Source organism: Dromaius novaehollandiae, chromosome W (genome assembly GCF_036370855.1).
Source record: "Dromaius novaehollandiae isolate bDroNov1 chromosome W, bDroNov1.hap1, whole genome shotgun sequence".
Lineage (NCBI taxonomy): Eukaryota > Metazoa > Chordata > Aves > Casuariiformes > Dromaiidae > Dromaius > Dromaius novaehollandiae.
Window position 1 is genome coordinate 56877393 of NC_088130.1, and position 13095 is coordinate 56890487.

At 35.6% G+C, this 13095-nt stretch overlaps 1 protein-coding gene across 5 annotated transcripts in view; it reads right to left on the reverse strand.

Annotated features, from left to right (window-relative positions):
• The window catches only part of LOC112994547 (nipped-B-like protein), a 155985-nt gene that overhangs the window by 11827 nt on the left and 131063 nt on the right, over positions 1-13095 (reverse strand). For all 5 annotated transcript variants that reach the window (XM_064500230.1, XM_064500232.1, XM_064500233.1 and 2 more), the window contains 12 exons: positions 12617-12749; positions 11536-11679; positions 9879-9968; positions 9416-9630; positions 9211-9313; positions 8167-8265; positions 7920-8066; positions 6581-6715; positions 4051-4149; positions 3296-3349; positions 2008-2116; positions 1248-1384 (listed from right to left, as the gene is read on the reverse strand). In XM_064500230.1, coding sequence (XP_064356300.1) covers positions 1248-1384; positions 2008-2116; positions 3296-3349; positions 4051-4149; positions 6581-6715; positions 7920-8066; positions 8167-8265; positions 9211-9313; positions 9416-9630; positions 9879-9968; positions 11536-11679; positions 12617-12749 — 1465 coding nt within the window. The remainder of the gene's footprint in view (positions 1-1247; positions 1385-2007; positions 2117-3295; positions 3350-4050; positions 4150-6580; positions 6716-7919; positions 8067-8166; positions 8266-9210; positions 9314-9415; positions 9631-9878; positions 9969-11535; positions 11680-12616; positions 12750-13095) is intronic.

The following is a 13095-nucleotide window of genomic DNA, read 5'->3' on the forward strand; positions in this document are numbered from 1 at the left end:
CAACAAATGAGGTTGTCCTATAGCCGAACATGGCTTTAATAAAATAGACAATAATGAGCATAGATTATTAAAATGATTAGTAGTTTGCATGATCAAGACTGTGCAAGTGTTGTAAATGAGGAAACTATAGAAAACATTGTATACATTAAACATACATCCTCCTAGAAACTGAAGTTTTTGACAAAGCAAGCTCACTAATCACCATAGGATAACCTTATCAAGTTGATGGTGAATAATTTTACAATTCATCTCAAGTTGTATGAACACAAAACTGATGAAAACCCACTAAAGAGATGTTGCAGCAAGTAAACAAACAGATAGCCCTTTCCTATGCTGTTTGCTCAGAAGAGATAATAAGCATCTGTAGGAGTCCTTTGTAGATATGTCCAGAGAATGCTCCAGGGCTGAATACAGGCAATGCTAGGACACACCTAGAAGCTCAGATGGTAACAAGCACTCGCACACCTACCCTGCTATGGGCAGCTGATCTAACATAACAGGTTGCTGCCACTCACTCGACTATGCTCTTCCTTTAGTGGTGGCTGGGTGATCCTGCCCTGCTCCTCATGCCAGACTGGGAATTCATCTGAACCTATGTTGAGCCAATTTCACAAATCAAAAAGGTAGAGAGCTCTGCAATGTTTCAGGGTAGAGAGGCCATTTTCCCAGAGTGTGGGGATTAGCAGTATAGTTCTGCCATTTTTGTGAGCTAAACTGGTTTGGGGGAGGGGGAAGGAGTATTACAAAAAGCACCATAAATGTGTAAGTGGGAGCTAGGAAAGAGAGAGATGGAAATGCTAAAGAGGACAGAGCAGGACATTTTCTTTCCGATACAGCAGCTATATGTTAGATCATCCTATCTTAAGGAACCATACCTTTAGTCTTTTAAATCACATGCTAAATCTTAACTACATTTAAAACAAAATGACAGTAAAACAAAACAATTTTAAGATGTAAATTCATAACAAGTGAAAAATTGGTTTTTAGTCCTGAAGGGAGGAAGGCAGTGGAGGTTTCATCTAGCTACAGAATGTGGAGGTAGAGGATGAGAAACATCATCTTGGAAGCTAGAAAGATCATTAAAAGGATCTAGTATCTTCAGCAGATATGATGTTCAAGAAGGAGAAATACGGTTCCTGTTTCTCATTTCCTGCCTTCGATTTTATTAAGCATAGAAGACAGCCATTCATTTCTATACTTAATTATCTGGGGATAAAAAGACTGATTTTCTAATTTTATCTACTTACACTACATTTAGTGGTCAGGTATGGCTGCATGGTCATGGCATGTTTCACCATTAGCTGGGGCCTGATTTTGCTGAATAAGAACAAAGTGGTTATGCAAGCAACCAAGCGACCAGAATTCACACCTTTGTTGTCAGAATCTGCAAAAATTAGAAAATACATGAAGGATATTAAATGCAAGCACTGTTTGTTCAATTAAATACACAATTCATAAGCATCCTATGAAAATCTCATAACATATCTTTCAAAATCAATACAGAACATTCTTAGATAATAAGAGCATTCAGGATGAGCACATGCAAACGTTAACACATTATTTCATCACAAAGTATGTGCAGTAAGAAGCAAAGGTGCTTCAAAGATATCATTGATTTTTAAACTCTGTACTTTATACAGAACACCGACCTAGCCAATGATGCCCATTATAAGTGTAGAACACGTTAAGGCAAATAAAACTTTCCAAATACGAGGAAATTTATTTTGTTTTTACTTATCTAAAACTTTGAACAAGTAATTTTGAAAGTAGTTAAGGTGGTTATCTAGAGAAAATTAGGGGAGCTTTATTATAATAGTGCTCAAAAGTTCATTGAACTATAATCAACTTAAATGCAAGAATCCTAATGAAGTCCTCAACTCACTACTACCAGTTCTGTAACAGTAATTCTACCACAGTAACTTCTTGTGATAGTAATTTTAACAACCATCGTTAGCGTTTCATATAAAAAATAATGCAGTTCAGCTACTGTACTATAAATAATATTACCTGATAAAGATTCCTCATATTTAAGGATGTGCTCAACCAAATTGTCAACAAGTTGAGTACAGGCTTTCTTCACAGGTTTATATGAGGCATCCTCTTCTGACTTCAATAGCTACAACGGACAAAACAGAAAATGATTTAAGATTAAGGATGCAATCATTTACATTGGATGCATGCTGGTTTTATAGCAATTACTATAGATATACATGGATTTTTTGCTATGAAAGAATTTATATAACTTGTCCATTAAAGGTATAGGATGAAGAAAAATTTAAGGGAAGTAGCAAACCAAAATACAAAAGAAGTTGGGAAAAATTAACTGTGACAAAAAGATAACAGAGAATAATTCTACTGATTTTTGCATTGGGGTAAAAGCTAAACTGTGTTTAAGGAAATAAATAATAATCTAGTCATACCTGCAAATGGTAACTAATAGGAGTTAGGAGGCTTTTTAAGTCGCTTGAAAAAAAAGCAACATCAAAAGAATGACGTTTTTGACATTAAGCGAAAAAACTCAATTCACATGAAATGCAGTTTTATGAACACTGTAATTAGCAAGGTCTTCTTTCTCATAACTTCGGGTATTGAAATTACATCCCTGCAGATCCTTTGATATCTAACAAGGATTGAGCCCACACTATAGCTTTTTCTTCAGTGGAGGCATTAGGGGTACTCGTTTGCTTGGCTACTTATTTTCACGGCACTCCAGGCTAAATCTTTTGGTATCTCCAATTCCCCCATCCATACATCTGTTAATTTTGCTTGAAAATGAACCAGTGCATACAAGATGTAGAGAAGAATGATAGCACAGGCGAACAGATATATACAAAGCAAGCTCATTCTTTAGAAAAAACAGAGTAAAGTATAAGGCAGGAATAAACAATACTCTATGAAGAATCACTGCTTCTATAAACCGTGTGACAAATAAATCGGACATGGAAATAAACTTATCTGCCATTTAAAATAATCTACATGAATAGATGCCTCATTTCAAAATTAAAATGAAGTCCACAGCTAACGTATATACGTCCTTCATAACTGAGAAGACAGTGAAATAAAAAACAAAGCATGAAATATTTTTAGAACAGATCACATGGAAAGATGAAAAGCCGTGTCAGAGACAAAGTGCACCAGTGAAGACAAAAAAAGGTCACGTATTTAAAGAGCATGAACTGGTCTATTGTATGTCTGTTTGATCACTCCTGTAGTCCCCCTTCAGTGTGTTTTAGTACCAAAAAAAATGTTAATACACTTGTAATGATTGTGACACATCTTCAAAATCATTACTTACATTTTGAAGAAGCTGTTCAAACCAGTCATACCCTGTATCTCTACAAGCTGCAACCTAAAAGTAGTATTTAAAATAAACTAATTAAAAGAGGAATCTGAAGAAAAATTACTTCCATTTCATCTTAAAAGTACAGTAAACATGCAGAGGTATATTTTCCTATGCATTCAGTGCAATGGTTTTATACCAGTAGAGATCAGAAACCATGTCTTCTGTACTTGAAAAATACTTCTCACCTTTTAAGTGATTCCAAAATTTGTATTCCATACAGCACAAGGTTTACAGATTTTAGAGTTCTCACCCTCAGTGAGAACATGACCCAGTATTTGTTAAAACAGCTATTAACCTTTCAAAATAAATTTTATCGATCGTTTGAAGAAATTTTTCATTTAAGAGATAACTTCTCAGTTAGCTTCAATTAATACTATAGGCTGCTACTAGCATTTCCAGGAAAATGTTATACATTATAGGAACTGCTGTGTTTTAAATGAACAAGTATTTTACACAGCTTAAATATAGCGTGGTCTCAGTTACCACTACGAACAGATTACTGAGCACTTAAAGTTTCCTACAGTCCTGTTCCACAAGATGAATAATACTAGTACCTATTCAGTGACAGCAGATAGATAAAGAAAACTGTCTGATAGTTAAATTACTTGCTTATTTTTTGTTTTCTAAAAGATTATGGATAAATATTTCAAAGATATTACAAACAATCAAATTTTGCATGCAATTTGATTCAAATTTGTAGAACATACCACATCAGTGATGTTTAGTATTTTCCTGGTCATTGCTTCTTTGTCATTGTGTGGAGTTGGAGTAAACCAGAGCTTCTGGAATGTCTCATTTACTAATTTCTGAAGGGAAAAAAATATTACTATAAATAAATAAGCTTATCTTGGCATGTAGGTATTATTTCTAATATATATTCTAATATATATATGCTAATATCTAATATTTCTAATATCCAATAGGTTTGTTGGTCATGTGTGCCATTTCATATGGAACTATTCAACCTAAGTGAGTCTGTTATAGAGAATATGATCTGAGACAAATCCAGATCTACTATTACAGAAGTCATACTGGCCTCTAAGCAAGCCTCAGTAAAGTACAAAATGATCACTGGGAACTGATGCTACAGAAAATGGAGTTATCGCTTTCCTCCTTTAATCTCCATTTCTCAGGAAAACATTAGTATCCTGAGAAAACAACAACTGGATCCAAGATTACCATTTCTACAGCAGAACTAGCAGCAGTGGTAGATTACTTCAGAGGTTTCAGAACAGTGGTAACGCAGTAGGGAAGAGAGAGAACCCAAGTCTCCCTAGGCAAATATATGAAGTTGGATCCCTTCCCACACTTTTGGCTGGAAGAAAAGGTGGAACAGAATAAAAGCAAACTAAATTATTCTTGAATTACTTATAAAGCACATGGCTATAAGGAGGTGTCTCTATCCCTGCAGACATCAAAATGCATTGTAGATAGTGGCTCATTTTTGGGGGTTGTCAGAAAGGCAAGGGAATGGAGGAGATGCAACAAGGTCATCCTCCTTTCCTAGCTGCACCTTAGAACCAGCTGTTCATCTACTTTTGAATACAGTCTTCTCTGAAAGCCTCTTGGCATTAATGTGTCTCAAGTGGTAAAAATACTGCTGCTGTTTTAAAGTTGCAGAGTTCGAATCCCACTGAAGGTGTATGATACAAAATTATTACAGGTGTAGCCTGAATTACCTTGCAATTTTAAAATTATTTTGCCAAGCCAAACAAAAATATCAGCAAGTATCAGGTTTATGATTTATCACATCATCTTATTTTTGTGCCCTTGTGCACATATGTTGTAACAGACATTAGAATATGACCACATAAGCAATGTTTTGGAGGGACTATTGATTCACTAAACATTCAGAATCAATGAAAAATCAATGTAAAACAAGCATAAATACTTCATAATGTTTTATATACAGAACTATGCACATAAAACATATCATATTATACATCTTGCATGGACAGAGACTTCACCAACTCTCTGGGCAACCTGTTCCTGTGCTCAGTCACACTCACAGTAAAGAAGTTTTTCCTTATGTCCAGAGGGATCTTCCTGTGTTTCAGCTTGTGCCCGTTGCCTCTTGTCCTGTCACTGGGCACCACTGAAAATAGTCTGGCCCCATCCTCTTGACACCCTCCCTTCAGATATTTTAATGCATTGATAAGATCCCCTCTTAGTCTTCTTTTCTCCAGGCTGAGAAGAGAAGCCCTCCCCCAGCTCTCAGCCTTTGCTCATAACAGAGATGCTCCAGTCCGTTAAACGTCTTAGTAGCCTTTGATAGACTCACACCTGTAGCTCCACATCCTTCCTATACTGGGGAGCCAAGAACTGGACACAGCACTCCAGGTGTGGCCTCACCAGGGCAGACTAGAGGGGGAGGATCACCTCCCTCAACCTGCTGGCAACACTCTGCCTAATGTGCCCCAGGATACCATTGGCCTTGGCCACAAGGGCACATTGCTGGCTCATGGTCAACTTGTCGTCCACCAGGACTCCACGGTCCTCTGCAGAACTGCTTTCCAGCAGGTCAGCCCCCAGCCTGCACTGGTGCGTGGGGCTGTTCCTGTCTAGGTGCAGGATGCTGCCCTTCCCTTTATTGAACTTCATGAGGTTCCTCTCGGCCCAATTCTCCAGCCTGTCAAGGTCCCTCTGAATGGCAACACAGCTCTGGTGTATCAGCCACTCCTCCCAGTTTTGTATCATCAGCAAACTTGCTGAGGGTGCACTCTGTCCTTTCATCCAGGTCATTCATGAGTAAGTTGAACAGGACTGAACCCTGTATTGACACCTGGGGTACACCGCTAACTACAGGCCTCCAACCAGACTTTGTGCCACTGATCACAACCCTCTGAGCTCTGCCATTCAGACATTTAATTTTGATCTAAAGCTTATTTCATTTGCAGAGGCCATTTTTATGTGCTAATTTTGCTTGTCAGAACAGAGAAGGAACAGAGATAATACTTGCAAGAGGAAAAAACAAAGAAACAAAATAAGTAACTTAAAAAAAAATCTTTTGATTACCAACAAAAACTGGAAAGAAAACAGAAGAAAAAAGAAGGAAAAGCAAGCCTCAGCAATGTAGGAAGCTAAAATATTTTCTCCCTCAAAAATTAAAAGTAAATAAAAATCATAAATATTACAAAGGAGCAATGAAATACTTTCATAAATTGTTTTAGCTTTTGTCAAACTATGGAAATACGAAATAACAATAATTAAAAAGCTGAAGGATATGTTTTATTCTACCTTAATGCCTTCTTCATCATTGACTCTCCGAATCATTTTCACACACATCTCTGTAATTTTGGGAAACGTTGGTTGTTCAATGCAGATATCCCTAAGTATCTTTATGACTCTTTTTCTGACACTGATACCAGTATCCTGTGAGGAGAAAAGCATTACACTCTTGAGAACAAATCAGACATAAGAATTCATTTATACATTATATGAATTAATAATTGAGGATTACCCAATCTGACTTGCAAAATGTATTTTGAAAACACAGTTAAATATTCTAGAGTGCATTTAAATTAAAGATCCGCATTAACTGGTACCATTTTATTTGCAAGGATTTTACAGTCCTGGCCAGAGTCCCATGAATGATGCTGATGTTTCCTCAATTTATATCCTCTCATTTAAGAGCTTATAATGGTGTAAATGTATAATTCCACTCCTTACTTCAAGAGGTTCAAAGCTAGAAGGGATGATGTTTTAACCACTTTGCTGGAACACACGAGACCCATTGTAGATCTGGGCTATAATCCTTCAAGCCTTTGCACAAAGTTTATGGATATGATGCGCTGCAAATCTTTTCCATTTTCCTAGGCTTAGTCTAAGGAGATGAATGAGGAGCCTCATTTCACGTTATTTTATACAAAACCTGTTAAATCTGAATGTTAGGATGAGTATTTTTAGGTATGCTTACGCATATGAAGCTACCTATCTTTAAAGATGTTTTATCATACAAATGTAGCAAACTGACTAAAAGCCTGACACAGATGCTAGTGTTATCTTATAATTAAATTCACATTGTACGTATCTGAACATCCAGACGTGAAACACTTGTACAAAACCTCTAACAAGAAACCTTTTAAAGTGCCAAAACAAAATAAAATATTGAAATACTGAAAATATTGAAAAACGAAATATTTTATCTTTTTTTCTTTTGGATTACAAATGGCAACTTTAGATTACTGTGCTGTAGATCTTCCCTCACTGCCCACACTAGGTGAACTGCCTTCAGTCACCAGTATCTCAAAAACTTGAGAGATGTGGTAAAATTCCTCATTTCACCTAATTCGTGTACTAATGGAATCAAAAAGAATAAAATCATCAATATCCTAGTTTTGCCTTTGTACAACTTTCTACGTATGTTTACCTTTCGATGTAACAGATTCTCACCGGAAACAAGCAATGCATTTTATGAGGTTGGTCTTATAAGCATTGTACTTCCAGTTAAAACAATAAAAACTAATTTACTCTCAGGGGTTAGAACATCATTTTGTATTATTAAAAATATAAAGTCTGCTGAAAACAAGTTTTCCAATACCATGTACTTTATGATAAACATCACAAGACACCATACCAATATTCTTTCAATCAGCATGTCATAATACTGCTCAGCAAGCTGAGGACGACAGAGCACAAATCGGCCAAGCAGCTCCACAGCTGCTTCTCGTACACTAGTGGAGTTATCCATTAACCGTCCATGAACACCTCGTTGCATATCCAGCTAAAAAGAGTGAATAAAACACAAATCCAAAATAAGATAAAGAATTCTTTTAAGTATTACAGAAAAATACATGTGCATGAGGGATATTTCATTTTTTTACCCTGGCTAGGATACTGGGGTCTACAGCAACAACCTCAGACAAACACTTCATGGCTTTTGTTCGAACAGCAATTGCATTTTCACCAAGTACACGCAGAATCTAATAAGAGAACAAAAACAACATTTCAAGTGCTTTGGGAAGGTAGCAAACAACGTTTGACATAATCAAAAATGCAGTGGAATAACATGCAAAATATTAAACTAAAATAAAAAATATGACTATCAAAAACTGAGTATATCTTCTCAGACAGTAAAAAGGTACATGCAAGTGATGTTTAATGGCACTGATATCTGAGCATGGATATTTGCTACAATTTGCTCTCTCTCTAAGGTTGGTCCAAACAGGATCTATATGGGGTCCATATTTTCACTCTGAGACCCTTAAACTCAGCTTTTGCCATTCATGTGTGTTTTTCACTATAGTTCTTTCAAAAGAAGAGATGGATTTGGGCAACTTTAGGAGTGGCTCTCTATGCAGATCAATACAACTAACGCAACTTAAACCACTACTGGAGCTCAAACATGTCTCTGTGCAAACACGTTAGTACTCTTCTCCCAGAAAAAGGGAAGAAAGCACTTTAGTCAAACAACAGCTTCCAAAGTGACAGCACCACACGCTGCAAACAAATTACCACATTGGTTTATATTTCCAAAATTTAGAATATAAACAAGCATACACGAGTCATTAAGATACATTTCATGAGTTAATATTACCAAATGAGCATGCATCTTACAAAACCTGTGAAAAGATTTCAGTGTTTTTTAATTGTTCTTTTACTATGTATATCTAATATAATGACTTTGTCATACACACATATGCACAAATAAAATAATGTATATATAATATGGCACGTGTGAAACACATGCAAGAAAAAGAAAAATAAGCACTTATGTCATCGATACAGAATATGAAAGCGTGTGGTGTTATTATGGCCTGTTAAATACCTGTGCTCAACAATGAACAGATATTTCACACTACCCCATAAGTGTTTGGAATCAGAAACCAACTGTGTTTCACTGTACTAAGACTTCTGGCACAGTTTACCTGTGTCAAATAAATATCGAAGCTCTGGGCAAACGGCCTCATAGAGGCCAAGTAGCGAACAATCAAGCATGCATCTTCATAGTCCACAGTATCAGAATTCATCCTGTAACAAATTGATTGTGTTAATTAGGATGTATTTACCAAAAAATAATTTTAAAAAATCAAATGCATGTTTAATAAAGAAATTAGCATTACTGAAACATACTTTAATGTACTAAACTGAGATGGAGCAGTTTTAATGATGCTGCGAAGAAATTTTTTGCGACTTTCTGCTCTGTGCATGATTTGTCCTGTAGTCTCAACATCTTTTGCATGGTGAGTTCCTTCAGACGAATCCTCGTCCTTCTGAGACTTGATTGCTTTCTCTGTCTCCATGGTTGTATCACGGAACCACTGAGCTATATAAAACTTCCGAGAAAACTGGAGAAATACAGCAGGATGCATAGTAAAAAAAAAAACAGATAAAGAAGAGGGAGATTAACAGATTTATAATGAGACTAAGTTAGTCTAACACATCAATCATACTTTGGAAAATACAATCAACAGTTTATGCTGGGGTGACAAAATAACTGAAGCAGTAATAGACATGACCCAAAATCATTTTATTCAGTAGCCATGTTATAGACGTTATTTTTATGTATATTTAGTATCAGAAAACTGAAATTTACCACTAATGAAGCATCAGTTTCTGTGTTCTCATCCAGATAATCTAGCAAAGCCTTTTGCAGCTGTTGTATTTCATCTTCCCCTCCTGAAACCTGTGAGGGGTAGCAAGGACAGTTATAAAATACAGTATCGCACAGTGGTAAATAAAACTTGAAAATCTGCATACCTACGTATAAAATACATTGAAAAATACATCTGAACAGATCTACCAAGGGATCTCCTTATTTTCTTGCCTTTTGAACAAGTGAAACTCAGCAGTCATATATACATTTCTGAGTAGTCATCTGTTGTTTCTTTAAACAACACATTGTCTACCATTATTAGTGGTACTGTATAAAATACACCATCCATAACGTACGGATGGTACAGTCTACCATCACTGATGTTAAGCTTCCCCAAATAACTGAAGGAATGCTTTTAGCACTCAGGTGCCCAAAGCAATTTTATTTTCTGTAGATGCCGATGCCCAGTTACTGTCTGATTATGTAAACAAACAGGACAAATTAGAAGATTCAGATCATCATTTGGATATCTTTCAATGCTGTTATAACTTCTGGAGATAAGGCAACAAAAGGATCCTTCAAAGATATTTCCCTACACAGTCCAATGTATAATTGTCAGAATCACAACTGATGGGAAACTCTTATAGCTTTTTAACCCACAGAAGTATAAATTATATTAAACTAGGGATGTAAAGACCATATTTTGACACTGCATATAGTACAATATTTTAATTGAAAAAAAAATTATGGCAAGTATCAGCCTCATAAAGGAGTAGATAAATTTCAGTTCTTCATTTGATGAATACTTGCAAGTCATGGAAGTTTTTCCTCCAGCACAAATCTGTAACAGTCGTTATAAAATAGAGTTGCTATAGATCTGGAGTCTTTTTGAGGTTACTGAAAGGGAAACTCTGATAAAAGCAGCTTGATATGGCCATTCTAGGTTCAACCTTAGGTCCTTAAGAAATGTGTAAGTCCACATTTTTAAAGGGACATGTACGACCTGCTTATTTCCTCAACACACACCATGTACTGTAAAGAGCCCAAAAACATACATTGCATAATTGTTGCTACCCCTTGCAGATATGGATATATTTTTTTTAACAGCTTCAGCAGAAATACAAATGTGCATTTTCTAAGGAAAGAGTTATATGCAATTTCTGTAAAGAAGTGATGACTAATACCAGTTACATCACATAAAGATTAATCTTATAGGCATAACAGTTAATTCTCCAAAGTGTGCATATGACTGCCATAAGCTCAATTACCATTTTTCTATAGTTATTTCCTTCTGCTGTGTAATGACAAATACACATACATACATACGTATTTTTAAGGTCTCTTAAGACAGCCTCCAACTGTTGCTCCATTATTTCCTCTATATTGTTGCAACAAAACTCATTTCACCACTCTAATTAACCACTTAATATGATTATTAGGGGGCTGATGTGAGAAAGACAACGATGAGCTAACAAATGTGTTATTTATAAACTGACCCAGAAATCTCTGAACAGCAATGGAAACAGATTCTCCAAATGCCTTTTTTTTTTTTTTTTAAACACATCTTTAAGATTGCAGCAATACTTCAATTTTTTTTTAATGGATATATCTCAATCTTGCTATTCAAGCACTAACCAGCACAGGATCTCTCACACACCTGTTTGAGGATTCTGGCTATAGACCCTTGATCCATTTTGCTAGTGACTGCATCTTTCCTCAATCTTGCAGCTACAGTTCCAAGATAGTCAAGTGATGCAACTCTTAAAGCCATTTCTGTAGATTTGTTACTGAACTGGTGAACCTAAGGAAAGCAGAATAAAATGCTTAAAAAATTACATATTTATGCATCTGAGATTCTTCTCACAAGACACTGCTTGACTTTACTAAAAATTCCACCTAACTTCATGCTGCATAAAATTGTCATTTATTATTACACCACAGATATGCTCCTTACTTTACCTATTTTTTTTAACATTTGTTGCATCTCTCTCTATAGATACACCCTTTTGAGTTTTTTAAAATACATGTTTTCATAAAATAAACTGGACATCTGGTATAGTAGGTAAGATCTATGCTATTGCAAAGTTTAAGCACCATAATGTGTCTTCCGCATTATCCACACAACTATAATGAATGCTACATTAACTAGGAACAGGACCATAAAACATCTGTTTTCCAAGAAACTATTCAAATTACTGTACTAGCTACATCTTAATACCAAAGAAGAACGCATGAAAAACACATGCCAACAAAAATGTTTACATTCTGTTAAATGCCATATTCCTTAAGCAAATGTATTATTATCAGTAGAAAACCAAAATATGTATTTAACTGTTCTCAGGTTCTGTGCTAAATGAATAGTCCAGAGAAGATATTTAACATGAATAATTACAGCTATTAGGCTGCTTTTACCCCAAAAGAGTATATGCACTCATTAGACGGCATTTTTAGTGGAGGAAAGGGGGTAAACCACAGAATAGAAGTGGCCTTCCATGAGAAATAGTCCCCTTCCCAAGTCATATTATCAACCTAATCATGTTGATCATCCATATCACGTTCCAAGCTAAATTTTCTTATCTACGTATTATGTAACAGTAATATGCATAAGAAAATCCTTAAATGTTGCATGTGTGTCAGCCATCAGAAAGCATTCTTGCAACAGTTTGACATGAAATAAACAAGCCTTCATTGTAATGAGAAATAAATTACTGTAACAGTTAAAAACAAGACTCTCTTACCAATAGCCTTCCTAATAAGCTAAGTAGCAACTCTGCAGCTGGCCATTCTGGTTTATTGACTGTGGAAAGAAGGTCTTGAATAAAGTTCTCAAACAGCGGCCTATAATCTTCTTCCCCTTGTTTACTACCACACCTGTTTAAAAGAACATACTTTTTGTAAGCATTTTTAAGTGCCATTTACGCTTTTCTTTGGATACAAACAAAAGAAGCCCTATGCTTAACCAGACAATGAGTTTTATGGAATTATAAAAGAAAAATTTTGAAATATTGAAGTATTTGCAGAAAAAAAACATTTTATTCAGTTAAGGATGAAGTTAAACATTTAGCACTCCAGGTTGCACTGTAAGAGATGCTGCTAATCCAAGATAGTGGGCTTTTGTTCCTGAGATTTTATTTATTGTTATTTATTGTTTATTTTATTAAACTAAAAGTTTAAGTGTGCATGAAAAGGATGGACAAGCTAAGTTAAATTCTAAAGC